Source organism: Pseudomicrostroma glucosiphilum, assembly GCF_003144135.1.
Source record: "Pseudomicrostroma glucosiphilum strain MCA 4718 unplaced genomic scaffold BCV69scaffold_17, whole genome shotgun sequence".
In the NCBI taxonomy this organism is placed as follows: domain Eukaryota; kingdom Fungi; phylum Basidiomycota; class Exobasidiomycetes; order Microstromatales; family Microstromataceae; genus Microstroma; species Microstroma glucosiphilum.
Genome location: NW_020289929.1, coordinates 59,288 through 82,550, shown reverse-complemented (window position 1 = coordinate 82,550; position 23,263 = coordinate 59,288). Strand labels below are relative to the sequence as shown.

The following is a 23,263-nucleotide window of genomic DNA, read 5'->3' as shown; positions in this document are numbered from 1 at the left end:
GCTTTTAGTGTTCTTCATCCCCTCTCTGCTGTTTGCAAGGATTGGATCCCCTTTCTTCCTTTCCCCGTAGCCCTCGTAAACCAATACATCTTTCATTACCTCGATGATATCCTTGAGTGACCTGACTTCGATTCTCAGCCTTCACCTCCGCTTGCCCCTTTCCGTCCGTAGGCTGTGGGTGTGTGTGACGCCTCGCGACTGGGCGTGTGCGTTGGGCCGTGCGGAGAAGACGGACACCTGACCGACGTCACCACGCTGCACCGCCGAGCCCATTCTTCGCGATCAAGCAAGACCCGGCAGGAAGGACCTGGACGGACAGTTGGTTGCATTCGATTCTAGGCAGTCGTGGAGTGGTGACTTAACAACGTCCATCACCACTACGAGATGGCTCCCATTCTTCGAGACTAGCAGGTTCCAGAAAGTAGCGAACGACCTGAAGTGAGCCAAGAGGCGCGCTCTATACCACCATGCCTTCCGAATTGGCTGATCGGACCAAGGCCAAGACCGATGCGGTGAGTGTAGGGAGTACAGGGCAAAGAGGTAGCGGCAGAGGTCCTGATTTGCCCTTTCCCCCTCACCTCAGACTGGGTATCACATGGCCAAGAACCCCATTGAGACGATTCGCAATAGATACAAGGGCGTTCACGAAGGCGGTGCCCAGCAAAACGATTCACGAGACGGTAATCACCATGTCGGTAGCGCTCAAGACGCCCCGTCCCAGGACATGACGCACGGCGGCTCAGCCCCTCAGCACTCCAGCGATCCCGATCGCTCAAGGGCAGAAGCCGTCACCTCTGAATTCCTCGGTCGCTCGACCTCGGCCAGGACGGTGAGAGATCCAGTGACGCATGGCCTATTGGAGAACGTTCGGGACGTTACAGAGGAAGAGTACGAAGGAGGGCTTGAAGAGGCAGAAGAGATTGGTTCTTACGTTCCCAGGTCTGGAGAAAGGCGGAAAGACCACGCTGCCGAGGAGAAGCGGCAGGAGCTGGGTGGGAATCAGGGCATCTATCAGGGCAAGCGATCAGGCACAAGTGCTATCCCCGCTTTCCCCTTTCACGATCCCTTGCGGCCTCGCTATCAGGCCGCTCTGGATAGCAGTGCGCCGCGCATCCGCAAAGCTCTGCTCGTCGTTCTGGGGGTCTGGACCGCCATACTAGCGGCCTTGCTACCGAATCTCAAGTCGATTGCGCTCTTTGTCGTCTCGGCGCTGCTCTTCGGCGCCCTTCTACCTCAGCTGGTACAGAATAGACTACAAGATGCCCTCGAGGATTGCGATGCGGAAGGCGAGGAGCAAAGAGGGGAGAAGATTGCCGCTAGTCACTGGCCCGAATCGGCGGAATGGGCCAACAAGATCCTTGGTGAGATCTGGCCCGCTCTAGAACCCGAGTTCTTCGACTCGCTCAAGGATACGCTGGAGGACATGCTGCAGGCCAATCTGCCCTCCTTTCTCACCGAGTGTAAAGTAGCAGACTTTACACAGGGAGCGAACCCTCTGAGGATCTTGTCTGCCACGCTCCTGCCCGACACGGAGTGGGAGAACGATCAGGGACAATCGAACTCTAGTGGGAGCACGGAAAAGGAAAAGGAAGAGGGAGGATCTGGCAAGGACGAGCTCTCCAGCGAGATTGGCGCCGCTCGCGAACAGCACGCAAAGGAGACGGACCCTGAAGCGGCCATGCTGCGTGAACAGCACGACCCAAACGACCGCTACGTGAACCTCAGTGTCAGCTTTGCCTATCGAGGTCGACAGAAGAAGGAACGGCAAGAATTCGGCATGGCGGAAGATGTGCAGATGCTGCTGTACCTCATGGCCAAGCTGGGACCTGTAGCAGCTATGCTACCGGTCAAGGTGCATCTGAAAGGTCTGGTAGGCACAGTCCGGCTACGAATCCACCTCATCTCCTCGCCCCCATTCCTCGGCCAGACATTGATCAGCTTCACAAGTCTACCGAGGCTCACCATCAACGTCCTGCCCTTGAAACTGGTGTCCTTGAATGACTTTAAACCACTTGCGGACTTTATTCAGACGTCCATCGATAGCTCGCTGGCTGCTCTGACGGCCCCCAAATCCATGACACTAGACCTGGCAGACCTCATTGCAAGCGATGGAGTCCAGCGCAAGATTCTGGCGTTGGGTGTGGTGGTCGTGACAATTCACAGTATCAAGGGATTGGAGAGGGCGGATCTGATGGGTTCCAGCGATGCTTATGCCATTGTGACATGGTCGAGGTCGGGGAAGCCAATGTACAGCACGAGGGTGCTGGTGGATGAGCTCAATCCTCGCTTCAACGAGTCGGCGGCTCTACTCGTGCCCCAGGAGGTGGTCAAGGCAGAAGAGCGCGTGGGGATTGAGCTGTACGACTCGGACGTGGGTCAAGACGACTTTCTGGGCTTTGTCGGCATCGAGCTGAGCGAATTGTTGAGCAGACCTGGCGAGGAGGTGAAGAGGCATGAGCAGCTGGGCGGTGTCAGGCCGGGAACGCAGAGGGGTGGAATGGTGGAATGGTCAGCTCGCTTCCTTCCAAAGGTGGCTTTGCAAAAGGAGCCTACGGCGAGGAAAGATCCGGGGGAGAAAAGGGACGACGCTCAGGCAGGAGACGCCGATGACGAGTCAAAGGACCAGCAGCAGAAGCAAGAAAAGGACTCGAAGCGTCCGGCGGTAGAGTACATAACTCCGTCGCAAGCCCACCCGTCGGGCATCCTCTCTGTACAAATCCACGAGGTCTCTGCTCTGTCCAACAAGTCTACAGTGGCTCCCAAGGGCTCTACCCTCAAGATGTCCAAACGCACACCCCTCTCTGGCCGTTCCATCCCAGACGAAGACACAATGGACGATCAGGCCTTTGACGAGGCGCCGTCTTCCTACGTAGAAGTGATCCTCGAAGGTAAGCTCGTCTACCGTACAAGGACAAAGGTGTCCGACTACCGCCCCATCTTCAATGCCTGCACGGAAAAGGTCATCCTCAATGTCTTTACCGCACGTATGCTGCTCGTAGTCAGGGAGAAGAAGCTAGACGAGGACGATCCGATTTTGGGTGTGGTGCCAATCAAGCTGTCGGAGGTATTTGACGGCAAGAGTTTGAGCGCTGGTTGGTACCCTATTGCGGGTGGAGGTGGAAGTGGTAGAATCAAGGTCTCGATGCTCTTCCGCTCGGTAGACGGAGGAGAGGCGCAGCAGCAGCAGCAGCAGCAGCAGCAAGGAGAGGTACAGGAGCAGGGGCGATCCGTAAGTGTGCCTAGAGGCGGACCGGGCGTGCCCGTCTCTCCACTCGAGATTGGCGTCGTGCACATCAAGAATATCCAGATTGGGATAAGGGATGGCAGAGTGTCGCACTATGCGGGCTGCCCACTGGTGATCAAGACTCTCTCCTCTCGCGCCAAGCTGCACTCCAAGCACGGCGAGACCGAGGGTGAAGGAACGCTATCGTACACGCAGCGTCTAGCGTCCAATCCTGTGCGCATTCCCGTCTTCAAGAGGGGCTCCTCACCGTTGCTGATCCGACTAGACGGTAAGGACAAGCTGGGTCGCAAGAGGACTCGAGCATTGGGCGTCTGCTGGCTGCGGGATGTAGTCGATGGTCGTGCTCAAGAACTGGAGCTACCGCTCTGGGACGGGGAAGAGGAGCGCAAGGTCGTCTCTTGGCTTTCGCAGCAGTACCTCCCCTTTGAAAATCAGGAAGCACTGCTCAAGGAGCACTGTACCTGGCCTACGACGCGGCTGGGTACGATCCGTATCAAGCTGGCTCTAGTGACGGGGGTGAGCACGCTGCATAGCAAGATTACCGACACGGGTGGCTCTTTGCCTCAGGTCTGTCAGGCTTGGAGACTGGCTGTGAGCAAGGGTTTGGTGGTGGAGGGAGAGGGGGAGGCCGAAGAGGGGAGTGGGAATAGAGGTGCTGGGCGACGAGATGAGCTCGATGGCGGAGACGGAGATGGGGTTGGGGGAGGGGACGATAGCGATAGCTCTCCATCGTCATCTTCGGACGATGGTGGAGAGGGTGAGGACGGTGTTGACGGGGCTGGCCATCCTGGCAACGGCGATGCCCGCCTCCACCGCTCCTCTTCCCGCTCCTCTTCTTCCTCCTCTTCCCTCCGTCAGAAGCTACGCCGTGTTCCCTCTGACCCAGAAAAGGCTCCCGCCCACTCCTCTGGCTCCCCCCTCGACCTAGTTCGTCGTGCCCAACGACACGTCTCTCAATCTCGTCATCCACTCAGCAACCTCACTTCTACCAATGCTGGTGGGGCAAATCTCGCTGGGGAAGATGATCCAAAGGTGGTGAGGGTGATGGATAGCGCATTGGGTCAATTGAGGGGACGAGGGGAGAAGTTGATGAACAAGTTTGATGTAAAGAAGTCGCAAAAGGGTGGGGAAGGGGTGGAGATGGAGGTGTGAAGAAGTGGAGGTGTGAGGAGATGCACTTGTATCATATCATATCATACATACGCAAGACGTTCTAGTACACTTCCAGCATGTGCGTTGCATTGCATCACCTACTCGAGGCCGGTATGGCAAGCGTATACTACAACTTCACGCCTGTCCATGTGTCCGGCTCGGCTCGGATCGCCCGGCAAGGACACTTGTGTCTGGTATAGCCGACGCGGCAGGGTGTGCATGCCCCGCGAGTTGTGCGGTCGTGGGAGATCGTGGGCGAGTTTGCTGCAAGGAGTAGGGCGAAGGGGAAAGGAGGAGGGGAATGGGGGGCCCCGGAGGCAGCGCGGAGTCCTTGGCGGTATCCCCGCACTCGCCCTCTTGTGCCGGTAGTGCGGGGTAGAGGGAAGCGGACTGTAGTGTCTGTCCCCTCGGTTGGGCGCAGAGTCGAGTGAAGTGATGTGTGTGTCTCGTCAGCTTCTTGCTCAGCTCTGCTCTGCTGCGAAAGGCGGCCCCCCTCCCTTGTGATTTTCACACTTGCGGGGGAAGGACCCACAGTGCCACTGCCCAGGCACTGCACCAGTGTGTTTCTTTCCACCGGCTCGGGCGACGCGCGTGTCGGGGAGGCTGCACCTTCAGCCGGAACAGCGGAGGCGGGAGGCGCATACCGCACAGCTTGGCTACACCACGCCCAGACGCTCTTGATTGCCAATCCCCCGCCCCCCTCTCTCTTCCTTTTTGCCAACAGACATCTTCGTCCCTTGTTGAACTCCTACCCATTGATATACTCACTGTTGAGCAAGCATAGAACAGCTTAGCCATATCAGTCGATCTCTCATCGCATCCTAACCACACACCTTTATCCGCACCGACCACCCTCCCCTCTCACCCATCACAATGTCGCAGCAACAGCAGTCCGCCCAAAACAAGCCCGTGGAGCGCAAGCAAATCGAGGCCAGCGAAGTCGAAAAGCACAACAAGAAGGGAGACCTCTGGATTGTCATCGATTCGCTCATCTACGACGTATCCAAGTTTGCCGCCTTGCACCCTGGTGGAGAGACGGTCCTCTGCGACCCCGAAGTGGCTGGACAGGACGCCACAGAGGTCTTCTTTGGACTGCACAAGCATGAGATTCTCATGAAGCCTCAATACAAGAGGCTCATCATTGGACAGGTCTCTGGTGAGGAGGAGCAGATTGTGGTGAGTATCTGAGCCGGCGAGCGAGGGAGTGAGAAAAGTGGCAAAGGCGGAAGTGCGGATATGGGGTGTATGTAGGCGGGAGAGCTGGTAGAGAGCTCAAAGAGAGGTAGAGGGGCTCAGACAAAGGTCACTGGCTCTGTCAGGCCTCTCACACCACAGTTGCATCGCTGTGCTGCCCAGAGTCGCCCCCGGAGGTGGCGCCGTTCCGCTTTGACCCTTGCGCGAATCGCGAGCTGATATCCGCATCCTCGTACCATCGCGTCCCCGCCCCCGGTCCCCTCTCCCTTCTCTTTCCCCACCTCTAGCCACCTCCTGCTGGCTCGCCTTCCAAGGTCCCCTACGCCGAGCCCACCTGGCTCACCGAAAAGTTCCACAGCCCCTACTTCCAGGACCACCACCGCCACCTGCAGCGCGAGATCCGCAAGTACGTCGACGAGCGCGTCCGCGAAGTAGCACAACGCTGCGAAGCCAATGGCAAGCGACCTGATGTTGACCTCATCCAAGAGATGGGCAAGAATGGTCTCAATGCCATGCGAATGGGTCCAGGAGATCACCTCAAGGGACGAAAGCTCTTTGCCGATATCAAGCCGGAGCAGTTTGACTACTTCTGCGAGATGATCATCACCCAGGAGCTCGTACGGATGGGTGCCCGAGGCTTTGGGGACGGTCTTCAAGGTGGTATGGTCATAGGGCTCCCGCCCGTCATGAAGTTTGGAAATGCTGAGACTCAGAAAGAGATCATCGAGCCGGTTCTAGCAGGAGAGAAGTTCATCTGCCTTGCTATCACGGAGGCGTTCGCCGGATCGGACATTGTGGGCGGTCTCAAGACCTTTGCAAAGAAGTCTGAAGATGGGTCGCACTACATCGTCAATGGAACCAAGAAGTGGATCACCAACGGAGTGTGAGTTCGTCAACGTCGTTCGTGGACATCGATCGCCTCAGTGACAGCTACTGACATGCTACCTTCTACCGCGCCCGCGTGACGCCAGATTCGCTGACTATTTCACCACTGCCGTCAAGACCGATGAGGGTTTCGCTGTCCTCTGCATTCCTCGCTCCGTTGGTGGTGTTGAGACGAAGCAGATCAAGACTAGCTACTCGACTACGGCAGGAACTGCCTACGTCATGTTTGACGACTGCAAGGTGCCCGCCAAGTACCTTCTCGGCGAAGATGGAGCTGGTATCCCCGTCATTCTGTCCAACTTCAACCACGAGCGATGGGTTATGTGCTGCTCCACCATCCGCTCTGCTCGTGCCATTACCGCTCAGTGCATGATGTGGTCCCACCAGCGCAAGGCGTTCGGCAAGCCCATTATCTCCCAGCCAGTGGTGCGACAGACGCTCGCTTCTCTCATTTCTCAGTGCGAGGCTGCTCAGGCTTGGCTCGAGAATGTCACACATCAGATGAACAAGATGGACTACTACGAAGTTGCAACTCATCTCGCTGGACAGATTGCCTTGCTCAAGTCCTGGTCCACTAGGGTCTCACACGATGTCGCTGACCATGCTGTCAAGTGAGTACCCCATGATGGCGCGCTCCTGCCTAATCAAGAGCTTAGATTGACCTCTCTCTCTTCCTTTCCTCACTATCCAGCATCCTGGGAGGTCGTGGATTGACAAAGGGTGGTATGGGAGGCTTCGTAGAGGAGTTCCACCGCACCTACAAGTTCGATGCTGTGAGTATAGGACTCCTACCTGAACATCTGATCATTTCCTGACCCTCTTCTCTGCTCCTCTATCGCAAATCCAGGTTCTCGGAGGTTCTGAGGAGATCCTTGCCGACCTGGGAGTGAGGCAAGCACTCAGGAACTACCCTGTTAACGAGAAGCTATGATCTGGGAGGTGCTGGAGGATCCGGGACGCGTATGAGTCGGCGCGACGCGAGTGGCGCCCTTGCCATCCGCTTGATGGTCCCTATTGACCTTGTATCTTGCCTTTTGACACACTATGGAACTACTCATTACCCTTCATTTCTGGATCTTGGCGTGCAGTGGCGGTGTGAAGATGCGGCGAAGATGCTACAGTGGGACGCGCTGTATGGGGAGAGGCGCTCCCGGTCCCGCAAGCTTCTGACGCGGGAATCTCACGCCGCTTGGCGATTTAGCTCTTCACTGAGTGCGCATCTCATCCTGAAGTACTCGCTCAGGCTCCTTCTTCCTCAGCTCTACATACTCCTTCAACACTCGAGACAAGCTCGCACCATAGCCAAGGCACAGTATGACGCCCGCGAGCGGCAAGCTCCCTTCCGCTCACGCACGCGTCACGCTTCCGCCGCCTCAACGGAAGAAGCCGGCACATCCGTTATACCATTGCTCTCGGGTCTTGTTTCTGGGTCGGGGCGGGGCGGGTCAACCCTGCTGAGTCGCTACCTTATAAGGTCCTCTTGCGAGAAAAGCTGAGCAGATCTTTCTTCCCTTTCTTTCCATCACTCCTATCCTCCTTACTCATACTCGACTTAGCTTTGCTCAGGCGGACACCCTCTCGACCTACCATAGACCACTGCAAGTATTGGCACAGCAGAGAGCAGGTCTTGCACAGAAGGTAAGTCAGTTGAGAGACTACGGAGGCTGTCAGTCCTTGATGCTCACCATCACCACTCGCACGCAGGACTTATATGCACTCGTACTCAGCTGGACATCTCATAGGACAACAACGATCAAGCTGGTCACTAGCACCGTCGACAGTACACCCTACTCGAGCAGGATACCAAGCACGATGCTGCCTTGACTCTATCAGGCCTACGACATCACTATGTCAGCTCAGGGCTACCAAGCACTCAGTACACCGATGCTTATGCATACATAAGCTGCAAGGGTAACATCAACATCGATGCAGCAAGCATGCCATCTAAGAGCTGTGAAGCACACCTTCACATCACCTGACATCGACATCATCAACTCATACAAGTCAAGCAACAAGCAAAGACAAGACACACTCCTTCGATGTCCTTGTCATCGTGTCAGCGCAGACATACCAACCTTCAACAAGCATGCTCGCTCGACCTTGGTGACAAGTAAGAACGAGGCCTTTGTCGGCGCTGTCAAGCACATAGACGAAATCTTGATGCGTGTGCCGATATCCACTCCTCAAACCCGACAAACAGCACACGCTGACTTTGCCAAGAAGTGCTATCGAGGATTGCTCGTCTGAGTTCCACACTTTGCCATGCAGAGCCTCATACATCGTCCCACCAAGAGCTTACACACACAGCTCTGCGCAATTCTCAACACCCACAAGTCGTAAGTGTCTCTGCGATGTTCGACTCGCATCTCACAGCCATTCACTGATCACTACCTTGTGCTGGTGCCAGATTTGCCATCGTGATCCCTTTTGGAGCTCTCGGACTATCATTGGCTAATGCTCAAGACACGAAGACGCGAGAGAGATCCTAGAGCGCTGTGCAGATCTACAGGAATCTGATACCGCTGGTAAGTCACCCTATCCAAGATTTGAGAGAGATTCAGACGGCTGATTGTGCTTACTTGCTGCTATCACTTCGACTCAGAGGACGAGTGTACTTCGCGACGCATGACGGAAGAAGGCCTCTAAGATAGGGTACTGGAGGATATTCAATTGCATCAGACATCGTAGACCTTTGAGATCGAGGAGGTCTTGAGGAGTAGCCCTGCCTTGCTTTAGTCAATCATCTGCGGGAGAGATACCGACGTGCACCAAGCATCGTCTCCAGATGGACATTCCAGAAGCAGTAGCAGAGTCTCTCCTGCCTGACGCTGGCGCCTATCTGATCATTGGCTTCGACACGGCTGGGAGGTCCACACACGTACATTGGCAAAACGGTACGGATGTCTGTCAGGACTGTGACACACGCCGTACGCTACGAGAAGGACACCAAGGGAGGTCCTGCGCTATACCATCTCGCCAAGCAGGCAGGTTGCTCATCATCTCCCGTTGCTGCGGATCGAGGACCATGAAGACACCAACGAAATCCTTGCGGCTATGAGACCGATTTGGTCTCTTGCCCTGGGGGCGTAACAGCGAAGTCCTGACTGGCTGAAGTGCAGGCGAGAGGGTAATTTGGCCAACTTTGATGACTCCGTCGCCAGCGCCAACGGTAAGTGTCTTGCGTCCGACTTCCACTGGTATACTGTTGTGCTGACGCTTGCAGAACATCGTAACTCCAGGGACCAAGTGCTTCGAGGGGCCCGAAAAGCGGCACCGACGGAGTCAGGCAGTAGGAGCTCTGGACCCAACTTACCGGGCCTGGATGAAGATGCTGCGATATCTCGGCTATATGGAAGTATGGTGCAGGAGCAAAGGCCAACCTCCCAGAGCAGAGAGCTACCAGGCAATGAGCGACATTCGTGGCCTGCTCATGAGGCACGTCGGAGGGCCCCTCGACGCAGGTGATCTACCGTGTCGCCCGTTTGAGACCTGTGGTGGCTATGCATTCTTCGACTACACGATTACAGACGGCACGATTCTGAGAGCTTTGGATGGACAGGATTGCCTCTTTGGCCTCGTCGTCGGGGAGCCTAGCATCGGCCTTGACACTTTCGTGGGCTGTGACCCCGTACAGCGGCACCTCTTCGCAGGCATCTCCTTTCAGATCAAGCCTGTGGCACCGTCCACGCCTTCCTCAACTTTTTCCCCTCCGCCCACCGACGACTGGACCCCGTTGCAGCTGAAGCAGAAAGGCCTCAGCAGCAAAAGGGCTCGGGACTTGGCTGAAGTCCTGCTGCGATGTCTGCCTGCGGAGGAGCAGACGCGGCGTCGACAGAGGACGGCCGCCGAGGCCTGGGTCGCACGGAGCAGAAGACATCAGCTGCTCGAGGACTACGAGAGCCTCTCGCGCGCAGCTCAGCAAGCCTTCGACGGTGACGCGTCCCTCTGGTCTGGACAGAATCTGCTTCTCGGCGGAAAGATGTGTCGTCGTCTTCAAGGCGACCACGTCAGAGACGACGAACGGCTGGCAATTCTACAGGCTTTGGGATACCCAGACATGGGTGCGCCGGTCCCGGTCCGCTTCGTTGTCAAGACCGACAATCTGGCGGGGTCCTTCAAGACTCTTCAAGACTGGGAGGTACCGGATCGTTCCGCTCGGAGCAACTGCAGAGGCTCACTCCTTCCACGGCTCCTGGCAACCTCCACCGTTCACCATCAAGACAGACCGGTCCGCGGGATCGTTCAAGACTGAAAGGTACCGGATTGTTCCTCTCGATTCAATTATGGAGGCCTACTCCTTCGCAGGCTCCTGGATGCCTGTGCCTTTCGTCATCGCTGGCATGCACGCTGCATATGCCAACGACAAGTCGCAGCTCGGCCGGGTCGTTGCCGTAATTCGTGAAATCGGCAAGGTCACGACTGACCTCGTGATCGACTCGGAAGACACCACGCCGATTTTCTTCCACCCGTACCAATACAAGGTTGACCGTACTGGCAAGGCACGAGGCGGGAACTTCCTGTTGTCGGTGAATCCCACACCATACACCACCATTACAATGCCGGCTGACACGATGCGCCGAGTCTGGGGGGGGGGGGGGGGGGGGGGGGGGGGGGGGGGGGGGGGGGGGGGACTCGGGCGTCGAGCCCAAGCAGATGCGAGACGCATGGGTACATATTCGGGGCAGTGGGGTGAGAAAGTTTACAGATTTGAGCTTCTGCCTGAGCAGAGACCAAAACGGGCACTGGGTGGAGAGGGTGCTGGAGCACGGGGGGGGGAAATGAAAGGGCTGACCGAGCGGGAGGTCAAGTGCCGCATCTGGATAAAATCCGCACAGCTCGCGCCCAGGACGAGGCGACGACAGGGAAGCCTCGGTCGGACGGGGTGTGGTCGCACGAGATGGAGACAACGATGTCACCGAGGGATCTACATGCGTTGCAACTAGTGAGTGCTTCCTTACCTTGATGTAGTTCCACTGGTTTTGATGTATGCAATGTGCGACCGACGTCCTTGCATTCATTGATCATTTCACACAGCACAACGATGATAATGAGGAACAAGACGAGCTCGAGCACGAAGCTGACGCTCAGGAAAGAGGCAACGACGAGGAATGACTCTTTGCCGCGCCCTCAAGAGTCTGGCTGGATAGCCAGGTCGGGCTCGTTCCGAGATGGTGTCCCCGAACTGACATCACTCGCCACACCCTTGGCGCACGCCATCATTACGGCGCTCGAACGCGATCCCACCTCACTGAGCACCAGAGCTTTCTGAGAGCCGCGTCTTGCAACTTGCCTCTTGACGAGGTTCCGGATGCGCTTCAGCGTCCCAGCGTCGGAAGCGGAGAGCCTGCCTGTACAAGACGCAGGTATTTACCTCGTCTTGGGCTTCGATGCGGGTGACGAAGTGCTGTTCATGTACGTGGGCAAGTCAACTCGGATGACACTGCGAACCATGCAGCACACGCATCGGTACGAGAGCCAAAGGACGCCGGTCACTGGAACAAGAAGTACTTTCCCAGTCATAGAGTAGGACGACAAGCCACGTTTCGCTTGACGAAGCAGCAGTCCTGATGTTGCCGATCTCATCTCCTGGCTATCTTCACAATGCACCTAGCAGGTATTTGAGAGCAAGGTCCACACTGTTGGCGCATGAGACCCAGTCGTCAGGGTACGGTAGACCATGCCTTCGTCTTGCAGCGAGCCAGGCAGCGTTTTCTTGGCAGGAGTCGAGTGGAAAGTGACAGCCGGTAACAGAGCGTGAGCTTCTTGTGATGAGTTGTATATTCTCAAAGCAGGAGTAAGGCTGCATGAATAGACTATGGTGTTGTGTATCGATAGTGAAATTGCGTCGGCCGCAACTTCGTAATCATGATGGCTGATGGGAACCTCTTCGTCTGAGTCCTCCTCTTGAGCTTCCGAGGAGTCATTCCCGTGCCCTTGCCGTTGATCTGGTCCTTGACGCATCTGAGTCAGAAGCCGGGGTCTGCCTGCGCTTGGCGCGACAATACCTCGAGGGAGGAGGTGAGGGAGAGGCGGAGGCGGCAGACTCGTCGCTGTTGCTGACAATGGCATCGTCCTGAGGATCAAGGTCCTCGAAGTACTCAGCGCGACGATGTATCGCGAGGGGAGGTGAGGGCGACGAGGCAGCAGAGGACTCGTCACTGCTGATAATGATCGTGAAACGATTGGGAGGATAGTACACATGTATCCCATCGAGAAGAGAATACATTGTCCGCGATAGTATCAATACCATACATTGCTTCTCCCCAACCGCTGTCGTGTGATCTCCTGCCTCGCTTTGTCTTCTGTAGTGCAGTCTGTATGCGGTATTATCGCTATGCCTTCATCTGATCTCGACTCTACAGTCCGTACGTGGGTAGATCTCCAACGTCCGTCTCCTGTTCATGCCAATCTCCTCCTCGCCTCCCATCTCCTCTACGCTACGCTACGCTACACCTCAAACTCCATCCTTCCCTCCTGTCCCTCAAATCCAGCCCCTGGCACTCCCGCTCCCGCAAGTACATTCTGCTCCGTGAGTGCGCTCATCCTCATCCTCGTCTCCGTATTGGCCGATCCAATATGCGGAAGGAGGAAGACCTTGTCCTTCACGTCTGGATCTGCGATCAGTGGGTGGTCAGCAGGGATTGCTGGTTCTCCTTCGAGGACGTCTAGAGCTGCTCCTGCGAGTTTGCCCTCTTTGAGCGCAGATACGAGGGCGGAAGTGTCCACGAGTGGGCCGCGGGAGACGTTGATGAGGTGTGCGGAGGACTTCATCTGCTCGAAGAAAGAGGAGCCAATTGCGTGCTTTGTCGAGGGAGAGAGGGAAGCGAGGACAACGACAATGTCGCTCTCCCTTGCTAGAGCGTCGAGTGAGCTCACACTGCCCACTTCAATCCGCTCCTTTCCACACTTTTGTCGCAGCGTCTGTCTCTCTTCCCAATGTGCCTTTCCAAATTCCCCAAAGTACTCGTCCGAGGAGTCGAATTTGCGCTCTCGAGAAGTCTTGTAGAGGATACGAGCCACGTCGAAGTTGGCTAGCTGTAGAGCGAGGGTCTGTGCAATTCCGCCGAAGCCAAAGAAGCCGATGGTTTTGCCCTTGAGTGAGGGTCCAGTAAAGGCCATTGGACTGATGGGCGTATCCTTCCATCTTCCTTCGCGTACCACACGCGTGGCAGCGGGAGCTTGCCGGGTGATGGCTAGGATCAGCAGGAGGGAGAGGTCGGAGACGGCTTCGTTCAGAACAGAAGGGGTGTTGCCGACGCGGATGTTGCGCTCTTTGCAGAGGCGGACGTCGATGTGATCGTAGCCCACCGAGAGTGTAGAGATGCACTTGAGAGAGGAGCCGGCCGCGGAGAGGAGTTCTTCGTCGACCTAGAGGAGAGCGTTGGAGGAATGGCGAGGAGGCAGGGAGAGGAGGTGTCAGTATCCTCGCATTCCCCAGCTTCTCCCCGTTCACTACGCGCCCACCTTCTCAGTCATGGTGATGGCGATTCCCGCTGCTCCCTTTGCATTTTCCAGCACCCATTTGCGATCCGCCGGCTTCTCCTTGTGAGGCCAAGAGACGAGTTCGATCTTGCCGTCCTTTTCCGCCTCTGCGAGGAGCGAAGTGGGGAAGGAGCGGGTGAGGAGGATCTTGGGCTTGGACATGGCGTGTGCGGCAGAGGTAGTGAGGAAGGAGGGGGAGGGGGAGAAGCGAGGGACAAGGGGGAGGTGGGAGTGCTTGGCGGCGCGAGTGGGGAGGAGGAGGAGAGAGGGCGAGAGGTGCACGAGTGGCATGCGAGGTAGGGGCGAGGGGGTGTTGACAGTGATGATCGTGTAGATACTGACTCCTCTATTTGTAGCGGCTTCTTCCTTATCCTTTCTTCCTTTTCTTGTGTGCGCCTCGCCTCTTCCTGGCGACCAGTCCGGCTGAAATCGCCGAGATAGCCGCCTCTGCGCTTGGGCCATCTCTGCGTCCAATTTGGTGCCTGAGCCCTTTTCTCCGCTCCGCCCCGGTCCGCTGCGTCTGTCCGCCCGCCCAAACTTGCTCTGCTCTGCTCCACCATACCGACCGTGTCCCGCTCAAGTCATCGAGCAAGACAGCGCTGCTAAGGGGGGGCTGCTGAGCTCAAGATGACCACGGCAACGTCCGCCGCAGCGCCGTCTGCTTCCACTTCGACCGCCTCGTCCAAGGCCGCCACGCCAGCGCCGACATCCGCTGCGTCTGGGTCTGTCCGCCCCGTGCCCCTCTTCACCCACACTTCCCAACACACTTCCTACCACTATCCTCGTCTGCCCTCTTCCAATGGCAGCACTTCTTTCCCCCTCGATGACTCCTCTGCTGCTCTCCTCCAGTCGTACTACCTCTCGCGCTTGCCCCTCCTGGTAAAGGCGTTTGGTTTCCATGAACGGGTACTAGCTACGGCCATGAGCTACTTTAAGCGCTTCTGGCTCCCACAGACGGGCAGGACAGTCGCACGGCCACTGAGGGGCGCAAAGGGACGGTCACTTGTAGGTGGAAAGGGAGTGAAGGTGATCATGTGAGTGGGCACGCGAGCGAAAGCGAGGGGCTGAGTGCTGCCTGTGATGTCGAGTCTTTTATTGTCCCTTACCTCTTCGCTATGCGCTCGCAGGCTCATCTCCCTCTTCCTAGCAACCAAGACGCACTCCACTCCCATCTCCCTCGCCCAATTTGCCAGCCGTGTCACTCCTTCTGCTCCCTCTTCTTCCTCTTCAAGCAGCAGTAGTAAAGCGCAAGAAGAGCGCCAGGCAGCCATTGCCGAAACGTCTTCCTCTATTCTGGACAATGAATTTGAAGTAGCCAGCGTCCTCGGTTGGCACTTTCGCGTAACGCACGGCTTTGAGGGTGTTCGAGGACTGGCAATAGATCTGCAGAGGGTGATGAGCAGAGCGGGAGGTGTGGCGCAGGATGTTGGCAATCGCACAATCGAAGGGACAGAGGAAGGGCTGGCGCCGGAGCTCCTCGAGAGGATAAAGGTACTGCTGGATATCGCCTCGCAGCAACTCCGACTTACGGCGGCCGAATTCCTCTACACACCTTCGCAGCTCGCACTTGGTACTTGGTCGAGCCTGACGGAGGAGGGAGGAGAGGGCAAGAGCGGTGTTTCTGCTTCTCCCTCCACACTCACATCCGAGGAGCGCTCCATGCTCCGCAATGTCCTACAGCGCTGGATCGACGAAAGGGAGCCTCTCCTTTCCTCCTCCTCCTCTTCAAGCACTCTCCCTCTCTCACTGAGAGATGTCGCGCAGCAAATCGCCACGTACGTCCGCCAAGGTGCCTCCCTTCAAGAGGAGCTCCGCTCTCCCAGCTGCGTGGAGCGGGTCAAATCGATTGATCTTGCATTACGTGAGCGGGCCGAGGAGGAGGAGTGCGACCGGGGCGAAGGTGGAATTGAGGAGGCGATGGCGGCAGAGGAAGAAGAGGAGGAAGAGGAGGAAGAGGATGCAAAAAGGGTGGGAGCTGTACTCGATGGTGGTGGTGCCTCAACAAAGAAGCGCAAAAGCGGGCCTGGAACGGAGGTGCAGCAAAAGGAAGGAGGGAGATCACCCGCTGCTGCTGCTGCTGCTGCTGCTGCTGATGGTGGTGGCGGTGAGGGAAGTACGACCGCCGGGGGTGGAGCTCCGAAGCGGATCAAGGTCGTGCGGCAGGCCGATTGAGACTCGCATCAGGTGAAGGGGAAAAAAGTGCCTGACGACTGCTACTGCTACTGCTGCTACTACTACCACTGTTGCTACCAGAGCAGTGTAGAGCAGAGCAGGTAGGCCGGCACCAGTGGGGTATATATTGAAGCCGCATCGCAAGGGTTTGTCCTCCCCACTAAATACAATAGGCTGATCCATGGGCGCTCTGAGTGCGTCCGATCCCCCTCGGCATCGCATCACATCGCATCGCATTGCGTTACTCATTTGCCATGGCTGTGCTTACTACCACTTGTATCCCCTTCCTCATTCTCTGCTTCTACCGCTCCTGCTCCTGCTCCTTGTCCTCCTCCCCCTCCTCCTCCATCTTGTGATCGCTGCATCGTCACCCCATTCACAGAATCCATCGACGTCCCACCACTACCACTGACGACACTACCGACGCCGACGGTCTCGTGTAGACTCTTGCGCTTCTCCTCGTCGGTGATCGCTTCGTCGTCGATGATCGATAGGGCTTTCTTGAGTCTGTACCCCAATCCGGCTACGCCTCTTGCGCTGCCGCTTGTTGACACGCGAGGTTTTGCACTGGAGGAGGAGGAGCCAGGAGGAGGAGCCGTTGTAGACGAGGCGGACCTGGAGCCAGTGACGGTGGATGTGGAGTTGGTAGAGGGGAGGGGAGGACGATAAGAGGCTCCTCCGGCCGTCAATCCAGATCCCTCCCCTTCACCCTCTTCCTCACCCTGCCCCGCCTCGTCAATCAGAATTTCCTCTGCCTCATCTGCATCACGTCGCACCACCAAGGGCTGCAGATCATCATCCTCCTCCTCCTCGCTCTCCGCCCCGTTTCGACCTTGACCGTCACTCCCATCTTCACTCCCAAAGAGGGGAGAGCCAATACTGCTCGTCCCTCCACCTACGCCAGACGTCTGTGGGTGAGTGGCAGAAGTGAGGCCGAGGGCAGCAAAGGAGAATTCGCCACTGGGACCTGTACCGCCACTAGAGGATGCAGTAGTGGTGTTGTTTGTGGTAGTGGGAGGTGCTGCACTTCCGCTTCCACTTCCTAGGACAGAAGGAGCTGCAGCGAATGCATCTTCCTCTCTCTTCACGGGCGTCGCTGCCACTGCTGCTGCTGCTTGACCTGGGAGTACACGCTTGTTAGACGGTGATCCCCACGCCGAAGATCCAGCGCGAGGGAGTCCAGTAGACGGAGTTCGAGGACTGAGGAGTCCGGCAGGGGTAAGCGTCTCGCTTCCGCTGCCCCACCCATCGTGATTGAAGTGGTCCATTGCGGCCACGCTGCTGACCCCTGCTGCTGGGTGACTACCACCAAGTGTACCAGAGTGCTGTAAGACGCTAAAGATTTCTCCTGCACCGTCACCGTGGTGGATCGAAGAGGAGGAGGAAGAGGCATGGGCATTGCCATTGGGGGCGTAGGCATAGGCGTTGAATGGGTCTGGGATGGCGGAGAGCATGGGTTCGAGGATGGGGTCGGAGAGGGGCTTAGAGGAGAGACGGTCGTGGACCTCGACTTGTAGCCGGAGGATGTGTGAGAGCTGTGAGCAGCAATGGAAGTAAAGCCCAAAGTCAGTCCACGCTGTTCGCTATAGCCTTCCCTTCCTGCTTCAGCTCACCTTACTGGCCACCCTATCCCACTCCTCTTCCTCTGCCGCCAAAACCTCGACGTAATGTCCCGCCCTCTCCTCGTCCAATCCATCCACGAGCCTCTGCAACTCCTCCAATGCCCTTCTGAAACTTCCCAAATCCCTATCGAGACCCCTCTTTCCCTTTCCCTTTGCTCCACCTCCTCGCAAGTTCTGCTCCTCACACTCCTTGAGATGTCGGGACTTTTCCGCCATGACTTTTGCGTGGTTCAGCTCCCGTTCCGCTGTAGCTCTGCGATGCTCATCGAATGCCTCTAGGAGAGGGATGGAGAAGTCTTTCCAGAATCCATCGGCTAGGAGCTTAGCATGCGAGGCGACGAGGTACTCCAGTCCACTTGCCGCGTGAAGCTGACTGCCGACTTGATGAGCGCCCTTCAAGCGAGCGCACTCCTGTAGTGCATGGGCAAAGTGGGTAGAAGCACCAGAGAGGGCTAGGAGGGCTTGAGTGTAGGATTTGGAAGCGCCAAGGAGGATTTCGTAGGCGGTTAGGGAGGCGGCTTGGTCTTTGCGGGTGACTAGGACCGAGGGACGGAGGTGTGGGGGGAGATGAGGTGGGAGGACATTTGAGGAGGAAGTCGTCGAGGGAGCTGGCGACATCGGGCGCGGCATCACGGCGATATGGACGCTCGTCAGCGATGTTACGAAAGGAGTTGATGGTAAAGCTGCGCAGGACGTCGGGGACGGCTACGACTTCAAAGGAGATGCTTGGCACGCTTCGCAGCACCGGTGACCAGGCTGTGCTTCAAGAAGGAGCGAGCGGAGGAGGAACACAGAGAGAGTGAGACTGAGAGAGCGAAATGCTGAGTCGTACGACAAAGGAGCGTCCGAGTGAAGATACGGTACGTTGTAATGTGCTGCTCCTCTTCGTCGTATTCGTCGTCGTTACCAGCAGCGTCCAAGTCGTGAGGTTGGGTTTTGTTCAGGAGTCGCACCTCGGCTCCTTTCCTCGTCCGGACGCCAAAACAATCAGCCACACACGCCGACGTAGCATTCAAGCTCCGACCAACCTGTCAATTCCCAAAAGTCAGGGGGCGCGCCGGGTACGGATAGAGGATCTTCGGGCGAAGGGACCATCGTCGGGGGGAGAGGTGGTATTGGAAAGGCGACAGAGTAACGAGTGTTCATTGGATGGTGTGTTGTAATGGACACGATACGAGAGCAGTAGATACGGCAACGGGACACCGACTAAGAAACGCACGCAAAAGAAACAGTAGTGTCCATACGACCAACCTTCCCCTGCCCTCTGACCATTGTCTCCTTCTCTCCTATTTACAACAACAAGACCCCTCCCACCACTGCCATCAAGCTACTCAGACCCGCCAGAAGCACGCCAGCGCCAAGATGCCTGCTCGAGGCAGCGGCCGAGGTGCCTGCAGAGGCAGTGGCCTGTGCAGCCGAGGACGTCGAGGCAGCAGCGGCGCTACTAGAGGAGTCGCTTGCACTCGTTGGAGCTGCCGTTGTACCGCTACTTGTGCTGCTACCACTGCTGCTGGAGGCGCTGGAGCTCACTGCCTCTCCCACGACCGTAGGCGCGGTGTAGGTGCCGGTGAAAGAGCTACCTGATCCGGACTTGTCTGTGGATGTGGGAACACCAGAGATGGCGACGGTAGAGAGAGCAAAGTCTCCACTTGCTGCTTGAATCTGGATGAAGTCGGTGTAGGACTCGACGGACTCGTCGCCTTCCAGGTAGGCACGGACGGAGTCTGTGAGGTTGCGTAGCGTTGGAGCGGGGCAAAGGGGCGTCTGCGTCAGCCTCTGCCTTCCAACACCTGCATTACCACTGCTGCTGCTGATGCTGATGTCGCCGCCAGCTTCTCCCCCTCCCCCCGTCGTACTCACAGTTGTAGTTGGTCTTCCACTCAGAGGGCACAATGAACTCAAATCTTCCACATTGAGTTCCCTGAACCACAACGCCCAATCCGTCTCCCGCATCACAGTATCCAGGCTGACTAGGGCTGGCCGCCGATCCAATCTCAAATGCCAATGTCTGATTGGTATCACTGTAATCGTTCATCAGCTGCAGCTTGACTGTTCCATAGGGGGCATTCTGCCAATTGATGTAGGCCGGCTGACCCTGTGTCCAGTCCTTGAAGATGCACCGGTAGTAGCCACAAGCGGGGTAGTCTACCACTAGCTCCGAGTTGGGATCTTGGTACTCTGTGCGAGCGGAGAGGGAGTGAATGGAGCGGGCAGAGGTAGGGGTGACGCTGGTGGCGAGGAGGAGGGAGGCGAGGGTGCTGAAGAGCGTGGTGGCGAGCATGGCGGGTGTGGAAGCTGAGGTCTCGGAGGGTCAGGAGTGGAGAGTGTTGGAGTGGTTGAGTCAGTCAGAAGATGTGATGGTGGAAGATGAATGACGAGTTGAGGAGATATATACAATCAGAAGCCAGGAACCCTCTGCCCCCTTTCCTGGAAGCCAATTGTAGAGGCAAGCAGCTGACCGTTCCTGGTTGGTGCTGGTGCTGCCCTCCTGTCAGCCGGCGCCCCCGGCTCTGTCAGCCCCCCCTTGCGTAGAGGTCGAGGCTTTTCTTCCTGTTTCCGTGCCGACGCACGCCTATGCCCGCGCCGCGTGTCTCGCGCCTCTTGCCGGAACTGCCATCGTGTGGCGTTGGGCGCGGGGAAGACTAACACACACACACGCACACGCAGGGCAGCTTCTGGAGGACATGACACCTGCCATGCCAGACGCCTGACTTTGCTGGTCAAGCTTCATTTGGTTCGTCTTCGGAATGCAAATAGCTGCACGCCAACGTTGTTAACTTCCCGAGGTGCAGAGATGTGTGTGTGTGAGAGTGTGTGTCACAATGGCAGGGCTTGGATCAAGAGCTGATCAGCCCTCTAGCTTCCCGTGTCATGCATGTGTATTTGTGAGATTAGCTGTCACGCCAGTCTTGCGTACGGGATCCGCTCCGGTGAGTTCTCTGCTGCTAGGAATGTCACGGCGTCTTTCAGGGCTGGAGTCCTCGCATGAGTTCGCCATGCGACGACTGCATTGCTCGAGGGAGAGGTGACTTCTTCCCCGACAAGAAACCCGAGACGGGGAGGTGTTTACGCTGACCGCCCCGTCTTCCACTGATGGACACTGCCCGACACTACGTCGAGATGCAAGCCTCTCTGTACCTCTCTGTCAATGACACGGAACTCCTGAGACCATCTCAACAGTAAAAGACGCCATTGGGCCGCGGGCGGTCTTCTTCTCCTTCCGCTCCGTCTTTCTCGAAAGTCGAGTCGTGGCTTAGCCAGCGGTGTCAAGGCGCCAGAAAGGTGTCACATGAAGGAAGCACAGTCAAAGACCGGCCGGCCGTTGTTTGTAAATCTCACCTCATCTCCTCGAGCGTGCGTGAGCGAAGCAGGCAGCCGAATCGCCGAAAGTGACATTCCGTCCGAGGGCAGGCAGGGATGGCAGGCTTCTTCTGACAGGCGACGCGCCCTGATGCTGCGCTTTCAACCCCCCCTTTCTTTGCTCACCTCACCTCGCCAGCCCTGTCTGTCCCCTGCAGCTTTTCCGCGCGCCCCTCAGCCGGACGGGTCCCCGTCGGGACGGCATTGGCTGCTCGCTGCTCCTTCCGTGCGCTCACTCAGGGAATGTGCCCAATGCCTGAAACCACTTCGGCCTCTTGTCTGATAGCTGACGATAATATTCGGCTTGCTTTGCAAGAAAAGAGGAAAAAAAGTCAGCTCCGGATCGCCTTGGCCGAGGCGTTTGCACCGAGTGTGGAGTGGATGCTTATGACTATGCTCTCCAGCTTCGACCCCAGCTCCTTCACGGGGCGGATTATGTCAAGAGGAAGACGGTAGGTGTATTGCAAATTGCAAATCTGGGTGTGACGCTAAGCGAAGTGAGGCAAGGCAGTGAGGCAAGGCAGTGGCGATTTTTCGATCATTTTTCAATTGACCTCACCGGTATCACGCACGGCTGTGGAGTGATGATCATCATCGGCACCCTTCAGGTTCCGAAGGGGGGGAAAAGAGGAGCAGAGCAGAGCAGGAAAAGGCAGGCGAGAATAGACCTGACTTGAATTGCCGTCGGCAAGGCCAGGGATTGAATGGACATGGCGGAACCCGGGCGGCTGCAGCCAAGCACCAAGGTGTACCACAGCAACCCCGGTAGTCCCCTTGAATGACCCATCACTACGATCTAATGAATATTACCCTTCTTCCACTTGCAACCTCGTCGAACCTCCTTCCCTGCACTCCCCTTCGCTCCTCCTCGCTTTATACCCACGGTAGAGTAGAAAAGTGACGCAGGCATGGTCACCGCCACTGCCCCCGTCACACCTCCCTCCACTCCCTTCTCGGCGGGCGAGAGGCACGAGTCTGCCTCTCTCCCCATCTCCTCTCCCGAGCGACTAGTGTATGGCCGCAAGCACATCACGCCCGATGGCGTCTACTCCCTGGTGCTCAACAGACCACGAGAGCACAATGCCCTCTCGAGGGAGATGCTCCTTCAGATGGAGGAGGTCCTAGATGATCTATCTGGCTCTGTAGCTCTCCCTCAGGTAGGCAGAAGACCCTCCCACTTCGACACGCCCCCTTCTTCGACGCTCTCCCTCCACTCCACGCGGGCCTCTTCTCCCGCTGCTATCAAGGACGGACACGGGCCTTCTCAAGAACAGGGGCAAGGACAGGAAGACGTTCAGCCCGTACCGGCTTCAACCGCCCTCACTCCTTCACCCCTCCGAGCACTCATCGTTGAATCCTCTTCTCCAGGCAAATTCTGCGCAGGTGCAGATCTCAAGGAGCGCAAGACGATGACTGAAGAGCAAGTCGTGGCTTTCCTACAGCTACTCAGAACAGTCTTTGATAAGGTGGCGGCCTTTCCTGCGCCGACGATTGCTGCCCTCGATGGACCTACGTTGGGAGGGGGGCTGGAGTTGGCGATTGCTTGTGACTTTAGAGTGGCAAGTGAGTATTGAGGCGGAAGGATCAATGGAGTTGCTGCTGCTGGTAGAGCTCGGTGCTTAATATCATTCCTCCTCTTCCCTCTTCTTCCGCTCATAAGACCGCACCGTCAAGCGCATCGGCTTCCCAGAATCAGGCCTGGGTATCATCCCAGGCGCAGGAGGGACCCAGCGTGCACCGCGTCTTCTAGGTCTCACAAAGGCAAAAGAGCTCATTTACACCGGGAGATCTCTAAGTGCCACCGAGGCACTCGAATGGGGTCTGGTAGACTACCTGACTGACGAAGTCCCTCGGGCAAGTGAGGAAACATCCATCGAGACTGGCGAGCAAGACGCCCCAATTCCTCAGAGCGCCCCCGCCCGCTCTCTCCTCCTCGCAGCGACCATGTCCAATTCAGCTCCTCTGGCTCTGCGCGCAGCCAAATTGTCCATTTCAAAGGGAGCAGAGATGGAGTTGGACGACGCACTGAAGTGGGAAGTGCAATGCTACGAGGATTTGCTGCCTACGCAGGATAGAAGAGAAGCTCTGGAGGCGTTTGCTGAGAAGAGGAAGCCGAACTTTGTTGGTGCTTGAGAAAAGGGGAGAGATCGAG

At 57.2% G+C, this 23,263-nt stretch overlaps 10 protein-coding genes across 10 annotated transcripts; 6 read left to right on the top strand and 4 right to left on the bottom strand.

The window, feature by feature from the left end:
- The first annotated feature begins 293 nt into the window (after positions 1-293).
- On the top strand, positions 294-4,473 carry BCV69DRAFT_314760 (hypothetical protein). Its single transcript, XM_025495143.1, has 2 exons — positions 294-512; positions 584-4,473. The coding sequence occupies exons 1-2, from the start codon at positions 468-470 to the stop codon at positions 4,394-4,396; spliced, it is 3,858 nt and encodes a 1,285-aa protein (XP_025345382.1). The 5' UTR covers positions 294-467; the 3' UTR covers positions 4,397-4,473.
- Positions 4,474-5,163: 690 nt separating this feature from the next.
- Positions 5,164-7,444, top strand: BCV69DRAFT_285203 (acyl-CoA dehydrogenase NM domain-like protein). Its single transcript, XM_025493315.1, has 5 exons — positions 5,164-5,572; positions 5,878-6,473; positions 6,562-7,086; positions 7,167-7,248; positions 7,323-7,444. The coding sequence occupies exons 1-5, from the start codon at positions 5,270-5,272 to the stop codon at positions 7,404-7,406; spliced, it is 1,590 nt and encodes a 529-aa protein (XP_025345381.1). The 5' UTR covers positions 5,164-5,269; the 3' UTR covers positions 7,407-7,444.
- Positions 7,189-8,219, top strand: BCV69DRAFT_78863 (hypothetical protein). The gene is made up of 3 exons (XM_025495530.1): positions 7,189-7,248; positions 7,323-8,113; positions 8,180-8,219. The coding sequence occupies exon 2, from the start codon at positions 7,438-7,440 to the stop codon at positions 7,969-7,971; it is 534 nt and encodes a 177-aa protein (XP_025345380.1). The 5' UTR covers positions 7,189-7,248; positions 7,323-7,437; the 3' UTR covers positions 7,972-8,113; positions 8,180-8,219.
- Positions 8,220-9,260: 1,041 nt separating this feature from the next.
- Positions 9,261-10,727, top strand: BCV69DRAFT_301364 (hypothetical protein; the record flags this gene model as incomplete). Its single annotated transcript, XM_025494552.1, has 3 exons — positions 9,261-9,377; positions 9,569-9,644; positions 9,715-10,727. The coding sequence occupies 3 exons, from the start codon at positions 9,261-9,263 to the stop codon at positions 10,725-10,727; spliced, it is 1,206 nt and encodes a 401-aa protein (XP_025345379.1).
- A 1,315-nt stretch (positions 10,728-12,042) lies between these two features.
- Positions 12,043-12,803, bottom strand: BCV69DRAFT_78665 (hypothetical protein). The gene has a single exon (XM_025495528.1). It carries the CDS (start codon positions 12,683-12,685, stop codon positions 12,083-12,085), a length of 603 nt encoding a protein of 200 aa, XP_025345378.1. The 5' UTR covers positions 12,686-12,803; the 3' UTR covers positions 12,043-12,082.
- Positions 12,615-14,318, bottom strand: BCV69DRAFT_285196 (hypothetical protein). Its single transcript, XM_025493314.1, has 2 exons — positions 13,940-14,318; positions 12,615-13,843 (listed from the first exon to the last, which is right to left on the bottom strand). Exons 1-2 carry the CDS (start codon positions 14,246-14,248, stop codon positions 12,923-12,925), a joined length of 1,230 nt encoding a protein of 409 aa, XP_025345377.1. The 5' UTR covers positions 14,249-14,318; the 3' UTR covers positions 12,615-12,922.
- A 459-nt stretch (positions 14,319-14,777) lies between these two features.
- BCV69DRAFT_78775 (hypothetical protein) lies at positions 14,778-16,269 on the top strand. The gene is made up of 2 exons (XM_025495529.1): positions 14,778-15,746; positions 16,109-16,269. Exons 1-2 carry the CDS (start codon positions 15,038-15,040, stop codon positions 16,162-16,164), a joined length of 765 nt encoding a protein of 254 aa, XP_025345376.1. The 5' UTR covers positions 14,778-15,037; the 3' UTR covers positions 16,165-16,269.
- Positions 16,270-17,547: 1,278 nt separating this feature from the next.
- BCV69DRAFT_253025 (hypothetical protein) lies at positions 17,548-18,369 on the bottom strand (the record flags this gene model as incomplete). Its single annotated transcript, XM_025490497.1, has 2 exons — positions 17,548-17,664; positions 17,743-18,369. Coding segments are annotated over 2 exons (744 nt in total), but the record flags the coding sequence as incomplete, so codon positions are not given.
- Positions 18,370-18,860: 491 nt separating this feature from the next.
- BCV69DRAFT_285194 (hypothetical protein) lies at positions 18,861-20,222 on the bottom strand. Its single transcript, XM_025493313.1, has 2 exons — positions 19,612-20,222; positions 18,861-19,475 (listed from the first exon to the last, which is right to left on the bottom strand). Exons 1-2 carry the CDS (start codon positions 20,030-20,032, stop codon positions 19,042-19,044), a joined length of 855 nt encoding a protein of 284 aa, XP_025345374.1. The 5' UTR covers positions 20,033-20,222; the 3' UTR covers positions 18,861-19,041.
- A 1,797-nt stretch (positions 20,223-22,019) lies between these two features.
- On the top strand, positions 22,020-23,244 carry BCV69DRAFT_288520 (ClpP/crotonase; the record flags this gene model as incomplete). Its single annotated transcript, XM_025493630.1, has 4 exons — positions 22,020-22,229; positions 22,410-22,674; positions 22,772-22,956; positions 23,020-23,244. 4 exons carry the CDS (start codon positions 22,020-22,022, stop codon positions 23,242-23,244), a joined length of 885 nt encoding a protein of 294 aa, XP_025345373.1.
- Between the last annotated feature and the right edge of the window lie 19 nt (positions 23,245-23,263).

Excerpts from the sequence above, each read along its gene's own strand:
- BCV69DRAFT_285203 (XM_025493315.1), top strand. The coding sequence starts at position 5,270 with ATGTCGCAGCAACAGCAGTCCGCCCAAAACAAGCCCGTGGAGCGCAAG. Across the intron at positions 7,087-7,166 it reads GTCGCTGACCATGCTGTCAA|CATCCTGGGAGGTCGTGGAT; the intron begins GTGAGTACCCCA and ends CTCACTATCCAG. Across the intron at positions 7,249-7,322 it reads GCACCTACAAGTTCGATGCT|GTTCTCGGAGGTTCTGAGGA; the intron begins GTGAGTATAGGA and ends TCGCAAATCCAG.
- BCV69DRAFT_285196 (XM_025493314.1), bottom strand. The coding sequence starts at position 14,248 with ATGCCACTCGTGCACCTCTCGCCCTCTCTCCTCCTCCTCCCCACTCGC. Across the intron at positions 13,844-13,939 it reads CCATCACCATGACTGAGAAG|GTCGACGAAGAACTCCTCTC; the intron begins GTGGGCGCGTAG and ends GCTCTCCTCTAG.
- BCV69DRAFT_314760 (XM_025495143.1), top strand. The coding sequence starts at position 468 with ATGCCTTCCGAATTGGCTGATCGGACCAAGGCCAAGACCGATGCG. Across the intron at positions 513-583 it reads CCAAGGCCAAGACCGATGCG|ACTGGGTATCACATGGCCAA; the intron begins GTGAGTGTAGGG and ends CCCTCACCTCAG.
- BCV69DRAFT_78863 (XM_025495530.1), top strand. The coding sequence starts at position 7,438 with ATGAGTCGGCGCGACGCGAGTGGCGCCCTTGCCATCCGCTTGATGGTC.
- BCV69DRAFT_78665 (XM_025495528.1), bottom strand. The coding sequence starts at position 12,685 with ATGGGATACATGTGTACTATCCTCCCAATCGTTTCACGATCATTATCA.
- BCV69DRAFT_285194 (XM_025493313.1), bottom strand. The coding sequence starts at position 20,032 with ATGCTCGCCACCACGCTCTTCAGCACCCTCGCCTCCCTCCTCCTCGCC. Across the intron at positions 19,476-19,611 it reads GTGGAAGACCAACTACAACT|ACTCCGTCCGTGCCTACCTG; the intron begins GTGAGTACGACG and ends GCAACCTCACAG.
- BCV69DRAFT_78775 (XM_025495529.1), top strand. The coding sequence starts at position 15,038 with ATGTCGAGTCTTTTATTGTCCCTTACCTCTTCGCTATGCGCTCGCAGG. Across the intron at positions 15,747-16,108 it reads CGCCACGTACGTCCGCCAAG|GTCGTGCGGCAGGCCGATTG; the intron begins GTGCCTCCCTTC and ends AAGCGGATCAAG.